The sequence below is a fragment of the Acartia tonsa genome, chromosome 8, assembly GCF_053477335.1.
Source record: "Acartia tonsa isolate MP-2025a chromosome 8, ASM5347733v1, whole genome shotgun sequence".
NCBI lineage: Eukaryota > Metazoa > Arthropoda > Copepoda > Calanoida > Acartiidae > Acartia > Acartia tonsa.
The window spans coordinates 19,468,253-19,491,349 of NC_137267.1; the positions used below are offsets into that span (position 1 = coordinate 19,468,253).

General features: G+C 31.0%; 1 protein-coding gene across 6 annotated transcripts in view; it reads right to left on the bottom strand.

The window, feature by feature from the left end:
• LOC145325448 (uncharacterized) overlaps positions 1-23,097 on the bottom strand; it is a 143,326-nt gene that overhangs the window by 9,265 nt on the left and 110,964 nt on the right. For all 6 annotated transcript variants that reach the window (XM_080168430.1, XM_080168428.1, XM_080168431.1 and 3 more), the window contains exon 13: positions 17,921-18,004. In XM_080168430.1, the coding sequence (XP_080024556.1) occupies positions 17,921-18,004 (84 nt within the window). The remainder of the gene's footprint in view (positions 1-17,920; positions 18,005-23,097) is intronic.

Below are 23,097 nucleotides of genomic sequence, written 5' to 3' on the forward strand. Positions count from 1 at the left end.
TGGAATACTTGGAATTGCGGAATGTAGATGGACAGGACAAGGACAAACTACAACCAAAGAGGGCCACCTAATACTTTATTCTGGTCATGAAAGCCAACATATGTATGGTGTTGCTATAATTATTCAAAAACGACATGTCAATTCACTAATAGACTGGAAACCTATATCAGACAGAATAATTAAGGCTAGATTCCAATCAAGGCATTGCAAGTTGACTATTATCCAATGCTACGCCCCAACAAATGACAAAGATGGAGAAGTAAAACAAGAGTTTTATGATCAACTGCAATCAATCAGAAACTCAGTACCCAAACATGACATGTGCCTAGTTCTTGGAGATATGAATGCTAAAGTAGGAACTGACAGGACTGGAGTGGAGAACGCAATGGGACACTTTGGTATAGGTACAAGAAATGAAAATGGAGAACTTTTAATTGAATTCTGTTTAAATAATGATATGGTTGTAGGAGGTACACTATTCCAACACAAAAACATTCACAAATATACCTGGACAACGCCTGATGGACAAACAAGAAACATGATTGACCACATTATGATCAATAGAAAATGGGTCAAGTCAATGCAAGACTGTAGGAGTTACAGAGGAGCCGACATATTTAGTGACCATGAACTAGTTGTCAGTAAGATTAAATTAAAGCTGAAGCGTACTGGCCATGATAAAAAGAGTGAGATTGGTAGACAATATGATTCTTCAAGATTAAAGGACCCTGTGATAAAGAATGAATTTGTCTTAAAACTCAGAAATAGATTTCAAGTCTTAGAGGACCTAAATGACGAGACTGAGATCACATGGACTTCAATTAAAGAAAACTTTCAATCTACTGCTAAGGAAATCCTAGGACACAAGAAACCAGAGAAAAAGGACTGGATCTCTGAAGAAACATGGATCAAAATAGAAGAGAGAAAGAAGCTCAAAAACATAATCCATAATGCTTAACATTTGGCTGACATGAGCAATTTAAAAGCTGAATATACTGTTAAAGACAAAGAAGTCAAAAAGTGCACAAGGAAAGACAAGAGAGATTACATTGACAATCTGGCTGAAAAGGCCCAAAGAGCAGCTGACTTTGGTAACATGAAAACAGTATACAACATAACCAAGCAATTAAGTGGCAAATATAGCAAAAAGAGTGGTGAAACTATCAGGGCTAAAGATGGTAAATTACTCACTACAGAAAAGAAGTTGCTGAAAGGTGGAAATCACATTTTGAAGAAGTGTTGAACAGACCTGAACCAGAAATTACTGCTGAACCAGAACCAGGACATGAAATAGACATAGACACACGACCACCAACTATTCAAGAAGTTAAAGCTGCTATACATAGTCTAAAGAATGACAAAGCACCAGGACCTGACTTGATAACTGCCGAAATGCTTAAGGCAGACATAGATCTTTCTGCTAGGACTCTAACTGATCTCTTTGATAAAATTTGGAGGCAAGAAAAGATACCAACGGACTGGTCTAAAGGTATAATCATAAAACTACCTAAGAAGGGAGATTTGAACAATTGTGATAATTGGAGAGGAATTATGCTGCTTTCTATCCCAAGCAAGGTCCTATGTAAAGTTATTTTAAACAGAATTGATGAGAAAATTGACAATAAACTAAGAGAAGAACAAGCTGGATTCCGTGCTGGAAAGGGCTGTGTTGACCAAATTTTCACCCTTAGGACGGTTATTGAACAATGTGTTGAATTTAACAAGCCACTCCATGTAAATTTTGTTGATTTCTCTAAGGCCTTTGACTCCATACACAGACAAACACTTTGGAAAATACTAAGAAGTTATGGTATACCTGAAAAGATGATAATTATGATAACTAAATTCTATGACAACTTCCAAGCATGTGTTTCAGTTGGAAACAATAAGACATCTGATTTCTTTAGAATAAGCACTGGAGTTAGACAGGGATGCATTTTATCACCTATTCTATTTATATTGGTCATTGACTGGGTGATGAAGAAAACCACAGAGGACAAAAAACGTGGTCTCCAGCTGGGCATACTAGGACACCTAGAGGATCTGGACTTTGCTGATGACCTGGCACTGATTTCAGAAACAATCAAACATCTACAAGCTAAAACAGATAGACTAGTCAAATATGCAGGACAAGTCAGGCTCTTTGTCAATGTCAAGAAGACCGAAATTATGAATATACCTACAAACCCTGATCAAAATATAACAATAAATGGTGAACAATTGAAACAAAGCAACAAATTCACCTATCTGGGGAGTGTTATCAGCAGCGAAAATGGCTCAAAAGCTGATATTAAGACCAGGATTGATAAGGCTAGGGTTGCTTTCAACAGTCTACACAACGTTTGGAATTCAAAGAAACTTGCTCTGAAAACAAAAATCAGACTTTACAACAGTAATGTGAAATCAGTTCTTCTTTATGGAGCTGAATGCTGGAGAACTGTGAAAACCGAAACAAATCAACTTAATGCATTTCACAATAGCTGCCTAAGAAGAATTTGCAAAATATCCTGGCCAAACAAAATATCAAACATTGAGCTACATGCTAAGACGAAGTGCAATAGTATTGAAGCAGAAGTGAAATATAAAAGACTAAGGTGGCTAGGACATGTGCTCAGAATGGAACAAAATAGGTTTCCAAAAAAGTGCTTAAAATGGAACCCCACCACTGGTAAACGTAAACGGGGACAACCAAAAATGACCTGGAGGCGGAGCACTGAAAAGGACCTCTTTGATTTGGAATTAACATGGGGAGAAGCTGAAGCACTTGCCAAAAAAAGAAATTCATGGAGGAACAAGGTGTCCGTATTCTCTGGACTCAACAGTCAAAAAGAGAGATGCGCCTGATGATGACTCACAGCATCATTTTAATGTTAACCTCCCCCCCCCCCTCTAAATGAAAAAGCTTAGACGTCCTTGGGCAGGGGTTCTGTCTTTCCGAGAAACTTTGTGTGAAACCACCATGCAAAGTTGAAACTTTTACTGATTAACATTTGGTTGCAGAAGCATTACGAAGTATTGAGAAGCAGTCAACTTTGATACATTTTTAATGTCTAGTCTTTCTTATGGACAGTCTTGTCTAGATCTTAACAGGACACTCCTAGAGTCAACTTTGATATATTTTTAATGTCTAGTCTTTCTTATGAACAGTCTTGTCTAGATCTTAACAGGCCACTCTTAGAGTCAACTTTGATACCGTTTTAATGTATAGTCTTTCTTATGAACAGTCTTGTCTAGATCTTAACAGGACACTCCTAGAGTCAACTTTGATACCGTTTTAATGTCTAGTCTTTCTTATGAACAGTCTTGTCTAGATCTTAACAGGACACTCCTAGAGTCAACTTTGATATATTTTTAATGTCTAGTCTTTCTTATGAACAGTCTTGTCTAGATCTTAACAGGCCACTCTTAGAGTCAACTTTGATACCGTTTTAATGTATAGTCTTTCTTATGAACAGTCTTGTCTAGATCTTAACAGGACACTCCTAGAGTCAACTTTGATATATTTTTAATGTCTAGTCTTTCTTATGAACAGTCTTGTCTAGATCTTAACAGGACACTCCTAGAGTCAACTTTGATACATTTTTAATGTCTAGTCTTTCTTATGAACAGTCTTGTCTAGATCTTAACAGGCCACTCTTAGAGTCAACTTTGATACCGTTTTAATGTATAGTCTTTCTTATGAACAGTCTTGTCTAGATCTTAACAGGCCACTCTTAGAGTCAACTTTGATACCGTTTTAATGTCTAGTCTTTCTTATGAACAGTCTTGTCTAGATCTTAACAGGACACTCCTAGAGTCAACTTTGATATATTTTTAATGTCTAGTCTTTCTTATGAACAGTCTTGTCTAGATCTTAACAGGCCACTCTTAGAGTCAACTTTGATACAGTTTTAATGTCTAGTCTTTCTTATGAACAGTCTTGTCTAGATCATAACAGGACACTCTAAGAGTAAATCGTATCGATATTTATGTATTTTTATGTCAAGTCTTTTAACGGATGGACATATTTGTCTTTCTTTTAAAGAAACCTTTTAAGGGGAAGTTTTCATTAAGAGGGAGGATACCTTCAACCTCTGAACAGAAAACATTACCCCCCCCCCCCTCCACAAAAAAGGTTTTTTGAGTTAGAAAGAAACTCCGAGTGTTCTTTATATTTTGGCATAATGTTTCAAACTAGTAAGAAATAGTGTCCCATAAGTAAATATGCATGAGAGTAAACGTCATAAGTACTTACTATTCGCACAAGTTATGTCGGCCAAATAAGTGGTGTGTAATCATTTCCGCGTAGATGTCTGTATGTCTGTAATAAAGGATCTTGCTAACCGCTGAACCGCATGGATTTTCTTTAAAGTGGAGCTTCTTATATGTCCATGTAGGGGTTTAAACTATTTAAGGGGAGGATACCCAAACCCCTCCCAAGATAAATCAACACTAGAAAAAAGACATGACAAAAGAAAAGTAGAATGATGCATTTAAAAGAATAAATCTTTAAAATATTTAAGTTTTATTAACATAATTATTAAAAATGCGGAAGTATTAGGACACCAATATAAGTAAAGATTCAATAATGAACATTACAAGACATCAGTCCCGTCCCCTGTTTTTCTTTACCCCTTAATGTCTTGTTAGTGAAATGTGGACGTAATTAGGGTGGCTTTAAATGATTACTAGGTTGATTGGGTTTCTGTTCAATATTATCTTTTCTCATTAGTTAAAACTATATGTTGATTTCTAATTCGGGAGGATTGTAAGTTGTATCTTATTCTTTTGCTAAAAACTATAGTTATTCTCATAGTTTTTTTAGCCCCGAGGTGCCGAAGGCACGGGCTAAAAACTGGTTTTAATCTTATGACTGTACATTTTTATATTCGTATAAAGCTGGATATAATACGATGATAGACATAACTTTTTCGCATGGATGAGAACCGATTCCTTCGGCACCTCGGGGCTAAAAAAATGGTTTTAATCTTATAATTGTACATTCTATATCCGCGGAAATCTGTTTTTAACACGATGCGAAAATAACTATTATTGAATCTTGTTTTGTTGGTTAAAAAATACTAGTGACTAAACTTTTCAACCAATAATCTTAATAACCAGCAGTGGTAGTGATTTATCGATTCTTTTGCCACCAGATCAATTCTTCCAAATACGCCACAAATGTTATGTATTTAAAATCCCAGGTATTTTGTATATTTTTCTTAACTGTAGACAATTCACAAGAAAATTTGATTTTTTTTAACATCATCAAATATCTATCTATCAATATTTTTATGTATCTTTCTTTCTGGCTTTAAGAATTAAGTAAATAAGTCGAAAAAGCTAGCATGTATTAGATTTGAATTCCTTAAATTTCTTGCTTTTTTATTGACTCTAAAGTATTTTCATGTAAAAAAATGAGTTACAGCTATTGGATGTGAAAGAATATAAGAAGACTAAATCTCTACTTGTAAGGCTTACTTTCCTATCAAGAGCTTACTTAGTATTACCTAAACTGTGTCTGATTATGGCAGTTGCTATACTTTAGTCCACCATAAGTTTTCATAATGTAGTTGGATTAATTTATCTGCCGTTGTCCTATCCCTTTTTCAATGATGCACTAGACATAATTCCCAAGAAAATATTATTTTTTTTCTAACACAAACATTTTTATTGGCGTTGTTGTGATGTGTTAAAAATGCTCATAAAAATTATAAGGTGCTAGTTTTTTACATGTTTTGCATTTTAACAAGAAAAAGTGTGTTAAGAAAAAAATCTGCGAAAAATAAGAAACTATTTAATGATACAAAGCATCTGCTTTGCAATAAAACTTCCTATTGCTTTCTGTGGCTTGCACAGGGTTTTAGTAGGGGGGTATATTTCTTGATATGGTGATAAAAGGGGAGGGATGAGCTTCCCAGTTTAAATATTTGAGGGTGGGGGGTTTGACATCCCCCTTCCCCACGCTTTTTGATTCAGCTTTTTTTAATCCTTTTAGTATATACAAACATGGGGTTCTATGGGAATAATGATATATTCAAGGTATTGAATTGCTAAGCCTTCTTTGTCACTTTAAATCTCTTAAATTGCATAACTAAATAATTTTGTTTATGATTTGTTTATTGGAAGAATGCAAAAGTTAGTTAAAACAAAAACATAATGATTTTCTATGTTTTAATGTAAACTTGTTGTAGATTATTTCTTGTAAGTAGTGTTAGCTCTCTACATGCATTCTGCATAAAAGCAAGCATAAATAACAGAATAAAAAGTTTGGATATTTTGAAAAACAGCAAATATTAAAATAACCAAAACTTGCTTTCCTTATTGCAATCGAGGATTCATAAGGAACAAGCCAGTAATCGATTCTATCCTTGAGTAAACGCTTAACAAATTGACAAACAATATTTCCTATTTGTATACTATCTAGCTGCGCTATTTAAAGAGAACAGTATTGTAAAAACACTAATTGTTGTAACAAAATATTGTTTATTCGATTACTCTAGATTTCCTAGGAGTTTGCCCCCATACTTTTTGTTAATTTTTCATTGATAGAGAAATATATTTTAAAACTTAAAGTAGATTTCTCGTATTCATTCGAATCCGGTGGATATGAACCGGTTCTCATCCATACGAAAAAAATATGTCTAGCATCGTATTATATCCAGCTTTCTACGAATATAAAAATGTACAATCATAAGATTAAAACCAGTTTTTTAGCCCGTACCTTCGGCACCTCGGGGCTAAAAAACTGGTTTAATCTTATAATTGTACATTCTATATCCGCGGAAAGCCGTTTATAATACGATTAAAGAAATAACTATTATCGTATTGGCGGAGACTAAAGACAGTTTTGTTTAAGATTTTTATTTTATTATTCATAGAAAACTGTCTATGATACATTGCTGTCAGGAATAAGGTATAACCAACAAGCGAAATAAATCTAAAATAAAATTTGAGGCGCAAATGGAGAGGTCGTCAATTTTACGATGGGTTGCCCCCCAACGACAGCTAAAAAACACGTAGGTGTCGTTTCGTGATTTTTTCCCGAATTAATTTCATTGTTGGTATAAGCTGCATTGCTGTACATGCTTTTTCAGTATGGCTAAGAACCGGTTCTAATTCAGCGTATATTAATCGGTTTCGAATCCATGCTGGAAAAATAATAAATACATAAAAAACATAAGCTATTGAGTCTTAAAAAAGATATAACCTTTAAATGAAACATTCTTTTGATTGGTTATGAGTTTTGAAATACTCTATATAACATAAACTGGAGCTTACAAAGACATAATATTACAAAGGAATTTAGTCTTTTTATATTAAAAAAAAGTTTTTAGCCCCTGCAAGATTATATACCTCCAATGTACTATCAGTAAACTTATTTTACCAATCTTAACCGTAAAAATTGTCTGAGTTTTATGTGAAATATAATGGAAACCCTATATTGTTTCTCCCTATCTATGTCCCTGTCCCTCTTATCTTTATTACATATTATGTTTATTGTTTTTGCAGAGATTTAACTTTTTAAGTAGCTGTTTGATACCTACTCTAAAAAGTTAATCGACTCAAGCTTATTTTTCTTTTTTTCTCTATTTTGTTAACATGTTGTTTGTTGTGACTGCTAAGCCCTAGCCTCTAAGGTATTTGTCCCGACATAAGGATAATGTTGCAATATCATTATGTTGATAATATGTCAGCAATAACTACTTTTTTTTATAAATGGCATCTGGTTAACATAATCCATCGAATTTTGACAGTTTTAAGGGTTTCGGGGAGTTGTCACTTTTAAAAGAATACTTTAATTTAAAATCTACTATAAAATCTACATACTATAGGCATGTAGTACTTTTCTTTGTCTTTATCCATATGTTAATATATCCAAAATAAGCTATAAACGATGCATTCACCTGAATTTTACAGCCAATGTTTTTACAAAGATCTTAGTCAAAAAGTAGCAATGAGTATCTTATTTTGAGGCATTTTAATCAAAAATAGAAAAGTTTGTTGCATTTGAATGTAATGTCAAACCGGTATTAGTAAAAGTTGCTTATCGCATCGTATTATAGAAAGCTTTCCGCCGATATTGAAATGAAAAAATTATAAGATTAAAACCAGTTTTGTTAGTTTCGAGACCTGAGGCCTGGTATAACAAAACTAGTATTTATCTTATGATTTTTATCTTAATATTCGTAAAAAAAAATTGTCTGTAATACGATGCTATACATTATTTTTCAATATGACTGAGAACCGGTTCTAATCAACCGCAAATTAATCTGTTTCGAAGCCCTACTAGAAAAAAATATTACAATATTGCCGTTTCTTTAGTTTTGTGTATATTGAGGAAACTCTGTTTATGATTATTTGATAATTTTATGACAATTTTACAGTTATTTTATGGCTAGACCAACATCTTTTTTTTGAAAATGCAAGTTATTGAAAAGTATTTTAACAATTTTATTAGGGTGGTTTCCCTCAAAGTGCCTAGTTGAACACAAAAAAAATCAATACCCAATATAACCTAACCTAACCTGAAAGTAATAAACAAGCAAACGAAAAAATACTCAAACCCCTCTCCATGTTTTCAATTTATTTCAAAATAGCAGGGCGAGGGAAGTCTGTTTATTACGTAAATTAGGTTAAATAGGGTACTAAGTGGCCCCGTAGGATTATGGCATGGCAGGTATAGGCCCAGCAATGTTATGGCTCATTTAGTTGAGGAAAGCACCATTTTGGTTAAATTTTAAGTTCAAACAGAAAGAAATGGATAAATAGCAGCGTTTTGAAATATATGATCTGAAAGAAAAAAATATTATTATTCTTTAACTTAGTTACCCAAAGAATTAGATCACAAAAATTGCTGACAATACAAAATAAAGTTCTTGTGCTTGGGAAAGGTATAACTTTTCTAATATACTTTATACTAATTGATCAAGATCTAAAATCAAGTTAAAATCCCGGTTTCTTTTTAGTTGGCTTAAATACTCTGGGTACTTTTCTTAGATTTAGATTTGTTCCTATATTAGGTATTCAAACAATATAACTTATCTACAGAATCTACAGAAAGGGTAATTTTGTTTATCATTAATTTATCATCCAGTGTCTTATTCCTTACGATCTTTAGAAGCCTTCAAACCTCAATTTTTAAATAAAGTTAAATAACATGGTGCCTCTCTTCAAAGGTATGTAATTTAGAAAAGTGATATTTAGACTATCAAATTGCCATTGATATTTTTCTTATGATACACATCCCTTCCTTCTTTAAGATGACTTTCATTTAATAAAATACAATTGTATATTTTTAATTATGATATTAGCAAACATATGAATTTTATTCGGGTTTTAAATTAAATTACTTAGATCAGCAAGTTTTAGAAGCGCAGCTATTTTATATTTAGGGCTTAAGGACGTACGTTTACAGAAGCTACTTAGCTGTTCTTTAACAGAATGTGCTACATAAAGAAACACAAATCCCAATAGGTAATTTTTATATTACGTGACTAATTGATTTCTTACATAATTATTTAATTGGAGTTTGATGTTTTAAATTATGTTGAATTATATTAGCTAAGAGCTGCACCATTTATGGACAAAACGTTTATTGTTATTTATATATTAGTACATTTATATGTAATAAAGACATAATAACCTAGATTTGCTTTTAAAAATGAAAAAAATGAAAGCAAAGAAAAATGTTGTCTATATTGTGCTATCTTATATAAAAATCATTGTGGGCAAAAGGGCTAAATACCCCAGACATTTTTTTTTTAATTTCTTATACCCCCCCCCCGGCCCCCCCTACAAAACAAAAGTATAAAAAGCGTGGACGTACTTAATCAATATCATAGTGATACTAATTTGCACAACTTCTAGTACTCCCAATACTAAAGTAAAGTAATATTCTATTATCAATGCTTGTCACTTGATGAGTTAAAAACTAATTTAATTATTTCAAAATGGTCTCCAACATTCATTTTTACCAAGAAATTAAGGTATTGGTTTTTTTAAATAAAATCTAAACAATCTACTTGGTAGATTTTAAACTATTTTAGGACACTAACAGTCAATCAAATTCATTCTTTATAAGTTACTCATGGATCTTTAGGGATAAGACAATGGAAAATAAATTTGTGTAAATCACCAATTATTATAAACAAAATCATCTCTCTTTTGTGAATTACACTATTAGTATGAAGTTTGGTCATAACTAATTTAAATAAGCCAAGCTAAATTTAATTAAAGTATCCAAAGTTTTTTAACCAACGAATGAGAACACTTGTCCAATGTCAAATGTCCCCTCCATCCATAGAGTTATTATACTGTTGAAAAAATTTAATATTTTTAAATTGTAATATCCTATCCTTTTTATTTATGTTGCTTGCCGACATCACAATTAATTACATTAAAGTTGGTCCAAGCAAGCAAGGAACTTGATTTTAACAGACCTTTCAACTTTTAAAAAAGCTAAACGAATAAGTGGGTCAAAAGGAAATTGGGTATATTCTAATTGGAAATAGATAGCAGAAATGATTGTGTTTTGTTTACATAAACTTTCTACAATTGATGACAGTATCACATTTTAGCTTTTTAGTTTGTGACGAAAACAGTAAAAGTGTCTGACTATGACGTCAGAATAAATTAACCAATTATTTTTCTGATAGAATTGAATTAAAAGATGATTCATCAAAGTCTCTTAACAGATTATGACGTCATACTATAAAATAACCAATGAGAGGCCAGCATAAATTTTACCATTGGTCAATTACAGTGTATACTGGCCTCTCATTGGCTATTCTATTCTATCGTATGACGTCATAATCTGTTGAGGGACTTTAATCATCTTCATTGCATGAGGCAATTAGTTGTGATCCTTTATTATATCTATACTTAATCTATTGTTGTATCGTATAACTACGTCTAGAACTAACTTTTCTCGATATTTCTAAATTTATTTACTAGTATTGGAATGTACGTATTTATAAAAAAAGCTATCCATTTATAAAAATACCACTTATTTGTAACTGGACAAAATGTCTTAAAAATCAGCCATGTGTCGTCACAAAAAATGAAGGGCCATGAGAGAAGTGGAAAAGAAAACCCCTAAAAAAGAGATGGATAATCCCTCATTTTTATGACCCTAGTAAAAGTGTCTGACTCTGATTATGACGTAAATAAAAAAATAACCAATAAGAGGCCAATAACCAATGCTAAAATTTATAGTGGCCTTTCATTGGCAAATTTTTTTACGTCATAATCAGAGCCATACACTTTTACTAGGTTCATTTTTATGAAGTCACATTGCTGATTTTTAAGAAACTTTGTCCAATTACCACTTATTTTTTAACTCATTCAGTAACATTTAATTTAATGTTTATTTCAACCCTCTATAAGGAATATATTTATTGGTGCCAGTGTATTGCAATTTAGCCCCATTAGTTGGTGATTAAGCTTTTCATTATATACCAATTATACAACAACTTTTCATCCTTATAAACACACGGTGAAGGGAAAACCAATGCAAAGTCAAAAATTACCTTTGATAAGGTTAGGTCGAAGTGGCATTGGGTTAGCTTAGCTAGGTAAGGTAATAAAAAGTAAGCTTTAGTTAGGAATCTGGACTTTATATGAATTATACTCAAATATTAGAAGATCAAATTGATTTTATTCTCTCTTTATCTCTCATCAGTAAACAATATAAAGCTAAATAGTAATTCCAATTATATAACCTGACTTTTCTTTCTAACGCCCTATCCCTTTTCTTGGTATGATCTAATTGCATGGTACGACATGGGATCAAAAAGCAAGTTTGAATATTTATTCTTAGAGTAAGGAAAAAGAGCCTTTCTTCTTAGAATAAAAATATAATCATAAACGATTTGGGCATTACCTATTTTAACACATCCTAATTATAATTGTAAAAACTTATATAAAAGTAAAATTAATTTGATTAAAATCGTATTCATTCTCAAAGTCCAACGTGACAGAGTAAAAAAAGTACAAGTTAATTAATGCTCCAGACATTTTAAAAGGACAAATAATATAAATAAACAATCTATGTACTAATATTAAAGTAAGTGTAATTAATCATAATATGTACCTTACTTAATTTGATAAGCTACTTAAGAAACGGTTTCCATAAGCATATGGATGCTCTATAAAATTATTTTAATTTAAAAAAAACTTTTATTTTGTCTTTCATTTTTTTATGCGTAGCATCTCTATAGACACTGCTTATAGAGCTCGTAGAAAATTATAATATTAGAGTGCCCAAGCATATATTTTGAAAGATTTAAATGTGAATGAAATGAAGTGACAAAATTAAAAGAATTAGCCAAACTATCTTTATGAACATAGGCCTCAATTCCAAATGGAAAATCGTTGATTTACCTCAAAAAAACAAACTAGAATTATCGCATATAACACCCTCCCCCCGGGGGGTTAATTTACTTATGTATGCTAATCCATGCAGGGGGGGTCTAACTATGTGGTTCCTAAACCCTGTGGGCCCAGGGCTACACTGTTTCCAAAAGCAAAAATTACAACTAGCAAAAAAAGAACTAACCCTAATATTTTCAATTTATTTAACGCTTAAAGGTGAGTTTAGCTTTCTACTCGACAATGCACTTTGAAAAAAGTAGCCTAAAATTCTCAAAAAGTTTACCGTAAATTATGTGTTATAAACGCCCATTGATGATGAATTTCAGATGAATAAAGGTAGTTCAACTTACTCTAACCTCTTTAAACATTTCTTATAAACAATACATGGTTTAGTTATAGAGAGCTATATTATGTAAATTATTTGTATTTTAACAAGGATGACAACATCCATAAAAGCGAAGCACTGAAACGGTAGGACAAACGGACATTAACGCTTGTATAGTGTCTGAACTGAATAATCAGAATATAAAAGTATAAGAGTCAAAGCAAAATTGTAAGTAAATTTGTTGAAAAACTGCTTGATATAGGATAATGTTTAAGGACATACTTACATTTTTAGGACTTGATTATAGAGTTGCTTCGCTTATAATATTGTTCTTTGTTGTCTCAGGAATTAATATACCAAAAATCAGATCAAACGGATAAATAGTTCACATAAAAATTTGTTGTTTAAAAAGTAGAAAAATCAACATGTTTAAAGCGGACGTACGGACATTCTGGTAATGATTATAGAGTTGCTACGCTTTCTAAATCGTACCTAACTACTACAGGAATCATCATGCAAAGTTTGAAATCGATAGGATTATTCTAACATGCCTAAATTAACGAATAAAAGCTATCTATCTCGGACGGACGGACGTACGGACCGACCCTAATTATAGAAAAGCTTCGCTTTTAAAAAGTATCTTTGTGTATACTTCAATTGTTTCAGTACTTTTATCAAACAATACTTATTTCTCTATCTTTTTATGGTGATAATATCTGCCTCAAGTATATTTTAAATAAATGAAAACAGCCCTCTATATCTTGTATAAAATTATACTTACAAAGAAGCCCAAGCCCCTGACTGAGGACCAGACGTAAAAAACGTGCAACTCTGCTCCATTGATTGAAAGGTATACATCAAACTTTTTTACTTTTTTCATATGTGCACTTTTTATGCAACTTGAAAGTGTGGTACAAAAACAGCTAAATAAAATTGTAAAAAAATATTAATATAAACATGGTATGGGAAAGTATATCGATAAGTAGCACATTATAAACATAAACAAAAGACATAAATAAATAAAATTAAATGAATTACTTTATTACAGTAAGATATAAGGAAGAGGAGTATAATTTTCTAATTTATGTTCGTAAGTGACCATAACATAAATACCAAAAAAGTGATTACAAATTACCTACATTGCTAAAATAGAGGTTATATTTCAATTTTATGGTATTATGCAACAAACTTATAACAACGGAAGGTTTACTTATCTTGCTTTGTTTCGGCAACACTATGAAAATTTTGGGCGTGATTCAAATTAGCTTGGTTCAAAATTTGGATTACTTCTTTTGAATAAAGCATCTTCTAAGTTAGCTATAAGTTATTTTTAAAAGTAAAGAGTAATAAAACCAACTAGGGAAAATTAAGAAATGTTTGGGTTTTGTCGGTTTTGTGAAATCGCCTCTTAAGGGGCGTTTCATCGTATTTTTACAGAAGCTTTTGATAGGTTGTTTTATGTTCGGTTAGGTTAAGTAAATGTTAATGATAGCCCCGCAGGGTTACGCAATTGGCCTCGCTGGGTTAGAGCCCAATGCAGGGGCTAAAGTTAGGAGAAAAGCTAATGTGAAAATATGGCGTAACGCCCATTAAGAGGCGATGTCAACGATGTCAAAACGACAATAAATATTTGGATTACTATAAATATTACATATTTAATTTTAAATAAAGATCTATAGATATTGTGTCAGCCTACAGAATCATTTAAGATTCCTGACAAAAGAAAAAAAACTAGCTGACATCTGGCTAAACCCTTGAACCTCAGCAGTTTTTATGCTGCTAGTGTGTTAATACAAAAATGCTAAGAAAACTACAAAAAAAATCAATTTACTTGATCATATTTTACTGTTCGTTTTTAATGCATGTTTTTAGAGCGATACTAAAGGACTAAAAGTGCACTTGATTTTAAAATTACAAAATATTTTAGGTTTTTGTTAGATTTATGATTTGGCCCACACAAAACACAAACACGGAGCAATTTAAAGCTACCATAAAAAGCACAGAGAACTGAATTAAAGAAGTATTAAATTACAATGCTAAAATGCTTTTGCTAAATTTTCACTAAATTTTGCATTATTGTTAAATTGTATGCGCGCTTTTTGCATACCCTGCTTTTTTACATGTTAGATGGTACATTTTTTTTGTTAAGGTTAGGTAGGGTGGGGGAGTTTTCTTTTTGTACGCGGTGCATTGAGTAAAAGAACATAATAGTAGCAACATTCTATTTCTTTGGTTTTTGCGACATGTATCATAAAATTTAGTCGCCTAATTCAAGACAATTCAGAGGTCTTAAGGGATAAGATGATTGATCTCTACCTCTACTGTGGGATATAAATTCTGGTTAAAAAGTTTTATAATAGTTTGAACCAACCAATCAAGAATTAATAAAAGTATCGTCCAAGCCTTTGTTAGGGGGGGGGGGGGGTAGAGGAGGGGTTTCAAATGTGTGCGGAGAGTAATCTAATGTATTTTAAAAATTTTTAGTGGGGTATGAAAATTTTCAAAATTTGAGGGGATTAAACATTCCTTTAGCCCCACCCTTGAACGTCTATGCTTTTTTTCAATGCCCTTTTCAATGCTATTAGGAAAATAATATCTTATTTTTATTTTTGCTTATTTAATTATTTAATCATTATTTATTCTTATATCTAATGTTTTATAACAAATGCACATTTTTTATTCAAGTTAATATTTCTATTATAACTCAGCTGGGCATAAATCACGCTTATTCCATAACAAAAGCAATGTATTCAGAGTTTAAATAGCGTTTCAATTTTAAAAATACTGCATGTGGATGTATACTGTTATGGTTTAATTTTGAAAAAAGTAAAATAAAATGTTGAATTTCAACGTGTTTATTATATGTTTGTTTGATGTAAATTTGAAGACGATGACTTAAAATTAGAGTTAAAGTTTTTAACTGAATAAAATTGGATTGTCTAAAAGTTTGCCCTTCCATGTAATATTCTTCATATCATAAGTCCAGTCTCTATTTAGTCTTGTTTTGCTAAAACCGTGGATATCTGGATGGATTCTATCCAGGGAGGGAGGGGACATTGGACTGTGAATTAAATGGGTGCCAATACTTTTGTACCTCGCTTATTTGGGCCCAAAACTTCATATTTATAAAAGATTTATTGGATGGTTCAAATAATTATATGCCCAAACTTTTCATTCAAGAGGGAGGAGACAAGGGTTGTTTATTAAACTAGTCTCCAAAGTTTTATGATGACGTTTTCTTATTTGTTGGTATCAAAATATTGGGGACTTTTATTGAATTTTGATTAGTTTAGTCTCCAAACGTCCAATAGTTGTAATCTACAGCATGGGTAACTTTATGTATCATAATTGAGGATGCACATCAATTTATCGGCCATTGTCTTATCTCTTTATATTCCTGATCTGAATATCTAGACTCATGTTATTGTTGCTGTTGACACTTGGTGTTGATTGACTAGGCTCTGAAATCACAAATCAGGACAGACAATGTTATAATGGGTGTCAAGTTTCTGCTGCATTTTTATGCTACTAACGGTTATGCCCCCTAGATGCCTCTAGGGGCACTTAAGGATGGAGGGGAAAAGTCGACTAAACCCATTTTTATTTGAGTTTTAAAAGTGTTTAAAAAGTTTTAAAATGTTTTTAAAATTTTAGGGGGTGTGTAATTTTTTATTGGGAGTATGGAGAAACCCTCCTCCAAAATAGTTATAAAACTTCACTGTACAAAGCTTCTTTGTATAAGAGAACCATATTGGCGAGATACTAAACTATAGACAAACATAAACATCCTGTTAGTTTTATAGGTTAGATTGACATGGATTTTAAATGAATGACAATAACACTATTATCTCTTTCTGCAATTCTTCAAAAAATATTCACAGATTTTTTCTTATGATTTTAAAGTGCATTGTTCACGGATAAGATGAAAGGAATTTAGGTAGTAGTGATTGAAAAATTTGTATTTTTTAAGTTAAGTGTCCAAACGTTTCAATAACTTTTTGTAAAAAAAAATAGGTATTTTTTTCTAGGCGTGAGTTTTCTTGGAAAGGGTGCTGATATTTTCCTCAAAATGAACCTTCCCTGGACCTTTGATAAGCTTGATAAAGGAAAACCATATTGGTTCAGCTGTTAGCGAGATCCTTCTGTACACACAGACAGACACATATACTGTTACTTGAGAATTTTTCCACTAAGTGCCTACTCAAGCAAATTTAACCTACCTCCTTATCCCCCATTTTATCTTTAAAATAATTTGAAAAATAATAAAGGAGTAGTTTTTCGTTTGGTAAGGTTATGTTGGATTCTGATTTACTTCAAACATAAGGAGAGGGGAAGGGGTTGCGTTTCAGTATTTGTTAGGCATTGCAGGTAAATCACAAACTATTTATTTCTTTTCAATAAAGAAGTTAAAAAATAAATAAGAAGCAATACTCAAAGCAATTTAATTTTGAAATAAATTTTTACTTCCCTTAACAATACTTTTATTTCTGACATTCATGATTTTGATAACTTTATGCTTTATGTAAGTGTCAACAAAAATGTTAGTAGCCTAAATTTTCAGGGATAAAGGATATGATAATCTTGTACGGAATTCTGTCTTTACTCATAAATAGAGAGGAAGATAATAAAATAAGTATCCTTATATAAAGGTAACAGGTAATCTATTTGTACCAAAACAGTGAACTTATATGGTTCTCCTTTACAATGAAGATTCTTATAAGTTTGGGAGAGGTACTTCTCAACCCTATTAAGAGAATTCGATGCTAGAAAAAATAAATCTACTTTTTTAATTTTACTTTTTCTATATGACTAAAATTAATAGTAGAGGGTCGTCTTTCCCCTCTCCCATTCCCTTCAAGGTAGCATTATGGAAAATTCTATACTAATTATTCATTTTGGTTCATGGCAACAAGAATTTGTCGTAAAAAGGAACTTTCAAACTTTCTAACTAATAAAAATAAAACTCAATATTTTAAAATGCTAGTATCTCTAAAAATACAACAAATAAACAAGATATAAAGAATATATGTTTAGATTTTATGTATGTAATCATCCTTGTTATTTTTAGTTAAAGGTTTTTTTAGTGCATATAAAAAATGACTGCATTCTGGTCTGCCAATAGTCAATTAAAATGAATACTTGCCTGCTATTTATAAATTAGTCTGTCTGTTATTTGTAGTGTGTGACGTCATTTTTTAAAGGCACTATAAAGACCTTCGTGATTAAAAATTCAGATCTTACCTTTTCTTTCATTTGAAGAAGTATGGGTGGGCTGAAGTCCAAAGCAACTCTTTTCCACTAAAGCCAGAATTGAAGCGGTTTTTCCTAAATAAAAATAGTTATTAGTTATTAAGTTAATATATCGAGCAAACTATCAAGTAACAAATTCATCTATTTAACCATCAATTTATCTATTTTTTGTAAAGAGAAAAATCTACCAGCTTATATTTATAAACCATAACATGTACTAAACTTCTATCTATCCAATAATGTCCATCTACTGTTTCTAATTAATTAAATATAAATCATCCAACTTAAGAAAGAGTTATTCCTATGTAATTCAGCACCATTGTGGAAGCAATAATTCATGATTTAACAACTAGAAAATCATTGTTTACATTCTAAAACAAAACATTTCTAACCTGTTTTAAATGTTTTCAAATAAAAATAATCAGTTTAAATATTTCAAAAGGGTTCAGAATGAATAAAATTGAGTAATTAATCCAATTAAATTAATAGTAAACAAGGATAACAACATCCATAAGTAGCGAAGCTCAAATATTATGAATGGACATCTGGAAAAAATAAACTACAGAGCAAAAATAAACATTAAACTAAAATAAATCACAAAACCCCTTTAACGTTAAAATCTAAGAATCGATCTAGCACTCAAAGTAAAATTTTAAATGTAAATTTATTGATTTCCTGCCATTTTAGCCATCTATCTTGAATAGGAGTAATTTTAAATCATGAAAACTTAAAAATCTAGGAATCGAACTAGTACCCCAACCAATAAGCAAATCTCAATAAAACTTGATAGAAGTATACAGAATTTATTTATTCAATCCCTGAAAATTTCAGCTGTCTATCTTGAATAGTAGTCGAGAAAATCATGAAAACTTAATAATGTAGGAATCGATCTAGCACCCCAATTAATAGACGAATCTTGATGAAACTTGGTGAAAAAATGAAGAATGTTAACTTATCTAATCCCTGCAAATTTCAGGCATCTATCTTGAATAGGAGCCGAGAAAATCACGTTTCCCCAAAACATATGGACAGACGTACATTTCAATTTATAGAATAGCTTCGCTATTATAAAGTTATAATAAAATTACTATAGCTTAAGAAATGGATATAAAAATTGTTCCTATCAGGGATCTCAAGGGATAGGACAATGAACATTAAAAAGATTCACCAATGATGAAAAAAAAGTTAATCCTTATGTAGATTAAAATTATTGGTGAAAACGTTTAGACACTACTAATTACAACCAATCAAAAATAAATAAAGTACCCACAGTTTTTATGCCAACGACTTAGAATATGTGCTTATGAAACCCCTTGGGTACCAGTGTAATTTACAAACTATTGTCCCCTCCCTCCCTGAAATTCCTGCAGTTTTGTTTCCTCTTGTAAAAATATTCATAGCAGCTGTAAAACATTTTTATACAGCAACAAAAATAAACATAAAAAATCAATGAGAATTTGATAGTAAAATACTTTGAACGTAAAAAAAGTTTAATCGTCATAAAAAGTTGTTATTACCTCCATTAGTAGTGTAACTCTTTTAACATGAAAATTTTTGAAGAAAATTATTTTAAATAAACATTTTTGCATATGAAAAAATAACTATTTTGAGACAAAATTAATAATTTTTATTCTCTGCATCATATTAAACAAGTTGTTTCGCTTCTATCCTCTAGTGGATTCCGGGGGTTTTCAGTAATATAGCCTAAAACTACCCCTAGACAATAATAAAGCTTCCCTGAAAAGTGCTACCCATTGGCGATTTCCGAGATCTAAAACTAAAGACAAAATTAACATTACTACTTTTTATTATAGAATAGTGTTATTATCGCAAAAAAATATAAAAATTTTCTTGAAGGCATGGGTAAAAATCACTCTAATAAAGTTCTAATAGAAAAAAAATGAATTTATCGATATCCGTTAATATGTTATAATTGTCACATAAAATTGATGTGTGGATAATACTTTCTGAAACTCATTCTACAATCGTTAAGATTTTTTTAGGGAAATAGAAAAATATGCAATTAAAAAAAATATTCATTAAATTGCGATGCTAATATCTTAAATCTTATGTTTAATGAAGCTTTTATGCAGCATAACAAGTATTATATATAGTATCCTATTATATAAAGTCATAGTTTTTTTATTGTCTCTAGCTTAAGATTTCGATAACTACTGAACCGATTGTGTTGAACAATATCAGGGAAGCTTCACATAGGCCACTCAATGTTTTCAGCCTATCTTTTTTAATTTCTTATTTTTCAGTCTTAGGATGCTTTTAGGCTATTTTAGTCATTCGAATACAGAGTCCCTAGATGCTAAAGCACAGCTGCTAGTTAACTTAATTCATTAAAATTTAAATCTTCGCCTTAATAAGACCTTAACTCCTGTGAAACATATCCTAATTTAATTGTGGTTTTAGATTAAGATATCCTATGCTTTGCAGTTTCCTACAGTAATGGATGTAGAATATACGTGGATATTATGACAGTAATTTAGATTGCTTTTTCTTGTCATTTATTGGTAAATTTGTTTATCTAGTAGGAAAGCAGGGGATGGGGTTAAGATAATTGAGGGAAGGGAACGTAATTTTAGCCCGCCACAAGTTTCACTCTATTAGAGAACATAAAAAATTGGTATAAGATCTATGTAATAATAATTCCATTTCTTTCAACAATATACCATGTGACAATTAAATAAAGTACAAAAGTAAAAATTCTGTCCCTGTTAAAAAATCGTATAGATCTACAACTTTTATATGAATTTAATATGAAATTGTCAGCAATTTAAGAAATCTAAAATTTAAATTAAAGTTTAATTAGTTAGTGAACCAAAACCTTAAAGAGCAACAACTTGCAGAAAAAAAATATTTTGTATTTCACCCAGGGAGGGAGTGGACATTGGGCTGTTTATTACATAAGTCACGAAAGTTTTATAATAATGTTTTCTAATTTGTTAGCAAACCAACTTTGGGGACTTTTATTGAATATAATTTGTTGGTTAATTGAGTTGAGTGTCCTAACATTTCAACCACTAATTGTAATCTAAAGAAGGGGAAATTTTGTGTATCATCATTGGGAATGTACATTAATTCATCAACAATTGTCTTATCCCTTTAGATCCCTGTATTATACCACAACGACGTGTTGAGAAAAATGTTCTAAACATATAATTAAAATCTGCAGCCAAAAACAGTAAAACATTAAAACATGCGGTAAATTGCAAAAAAAAAAAGTTTAAGTCTGTAATTATGTTTAAATTAAGTTATTGAACACTTGTAAAAAAAGTAATAATTAATTAAATGTATTTTTTTCAAAATCTCAGAAAGCACGTAGATTGACTTAATTAAAAATTTACATTTTTGTTGGTTTCATTGATATAATTAGGTATTTTGTATATTTTCTTAGAGGATTGACATGATTCACTAAAAACCCTAAACATTGCTTAGGAAAAATACAAAATTTAATAAAAAGGCACCCATTCATAGCTTCAGCAGTTTAAGTGATCTTCAATAAATAATACGGACATACTTAGGGACCCAATTTCACCATATTGTTTAAATGCTTTTTTTTTGTACAGGGTAACATATTTTGTATGATGTTTATAAAAATGTCTCAAAAATTTAGTTCTAGACTAGTCTCGTGTTTTGTCGTGGTTAAAACATACAGATACATAATACACATATTAGAATAAAGGGGCAAAAATTCCTATCAAACAGTACACCCAACCCCTAAAATAAGGTCAGGGTTAGTTTGATTTCTATGCCCGTAACCCTATGGGGTTAAACAGTACCTAATAAAACCTAACCTAACATGACCTATAATAACAAACAAACACGGAAAAACTTCCCCAGGGAGGGTGGGGTCATTGGGCTGTTTATTACACTAGTCCCCAAAGTTTATAATAACGTTTTTTTATTAGAACTTTAGGGACTTTTATTGTACTTTGATTGGTTTTGATAATTAAATTAAGTGTCCAAACGTTTCAAATCCTAATTATAATCCAGAAAAGAGGAATTTTTGTTTATCATCATTGGGGATGAACATCAATTTAGCGGCCATTGTCTTATCCCTTTAGATCCCTGACATTTGCCCTTATTTTACATTTATTTAGTTGATTTGATATTAAAAAAAATGTATGGATAAGGGATTTTTCTCCTATGATGTGTACCTTTATTCTGTAACCACACAGACGCGATGAGAAAAAATCTTCAGACAATAAGAACAATAATATACAAGCATCTTACAAAACAATATCATATTTATCTATCTATATATCTTTATCTATCTATATGAATGGTATTTAGCTATCTATATCTTTCTATCTATACATACAAACATTATCTATCTATCTATTCTCTATCTGTATCTATCTATTAAAAAACGTTAATATACAAATACAAGCATCTTACAAAAATATCATATTTATCTATCTATATGAATAGTTTTTAGCTATCTATATCTTTCTATTTACACATTCAAACATTATGTATCTATCTACATATTCTGTGTTGGAATGATTTTCTTGTATTCCCTGGCAAGTTCGAACCCATTAATTCCCTTTTCCTTACACCAGAGAATGAGTGTGTTACGCGGCATTCCTAACTATCTCCGCGCGTCGCTTGTAAACAAACAAGAAGCCGCGCATTTTTCCTTTGATGATTCCCATGTGAAGAGCTACATGAATAAAAATAATGTATTGGTTGAATATACATGTGCTCTAATCCGTGGAAGATCTCAAATAAGCCTTCCTGCTTAGTTTGACATCATATGTGGTAAGAATTTATCTTTAATTCTTAATAATAAGTGTAGTATGGTATATTTTTACGAAGAAATTTAAAACATTAATTTTTCAACAAATAGACCATTTAACTGCTAACTTTTGACATACGAATATTTTCCTTAATTTTATTGATCATTTGAATCTAAAATTATCAATTTCTGATGCTATTTAATATGTTTCGTGCCAATTTAAAGTTTTTTAGAAATTTTATATTTTTAATTAAATTGAAATCACGCAACCTCGATCTTACAAAAATAATAATCCATTAATATTATGTAATTAATTTTTATATTTTTGTTTTAGATTCACTGTTTTCATGGTAATAAATACACATTTGTAAACTTCGCTATGTTGGTCATTCGGAGGGCTTGGAGATAAGATTTCGAG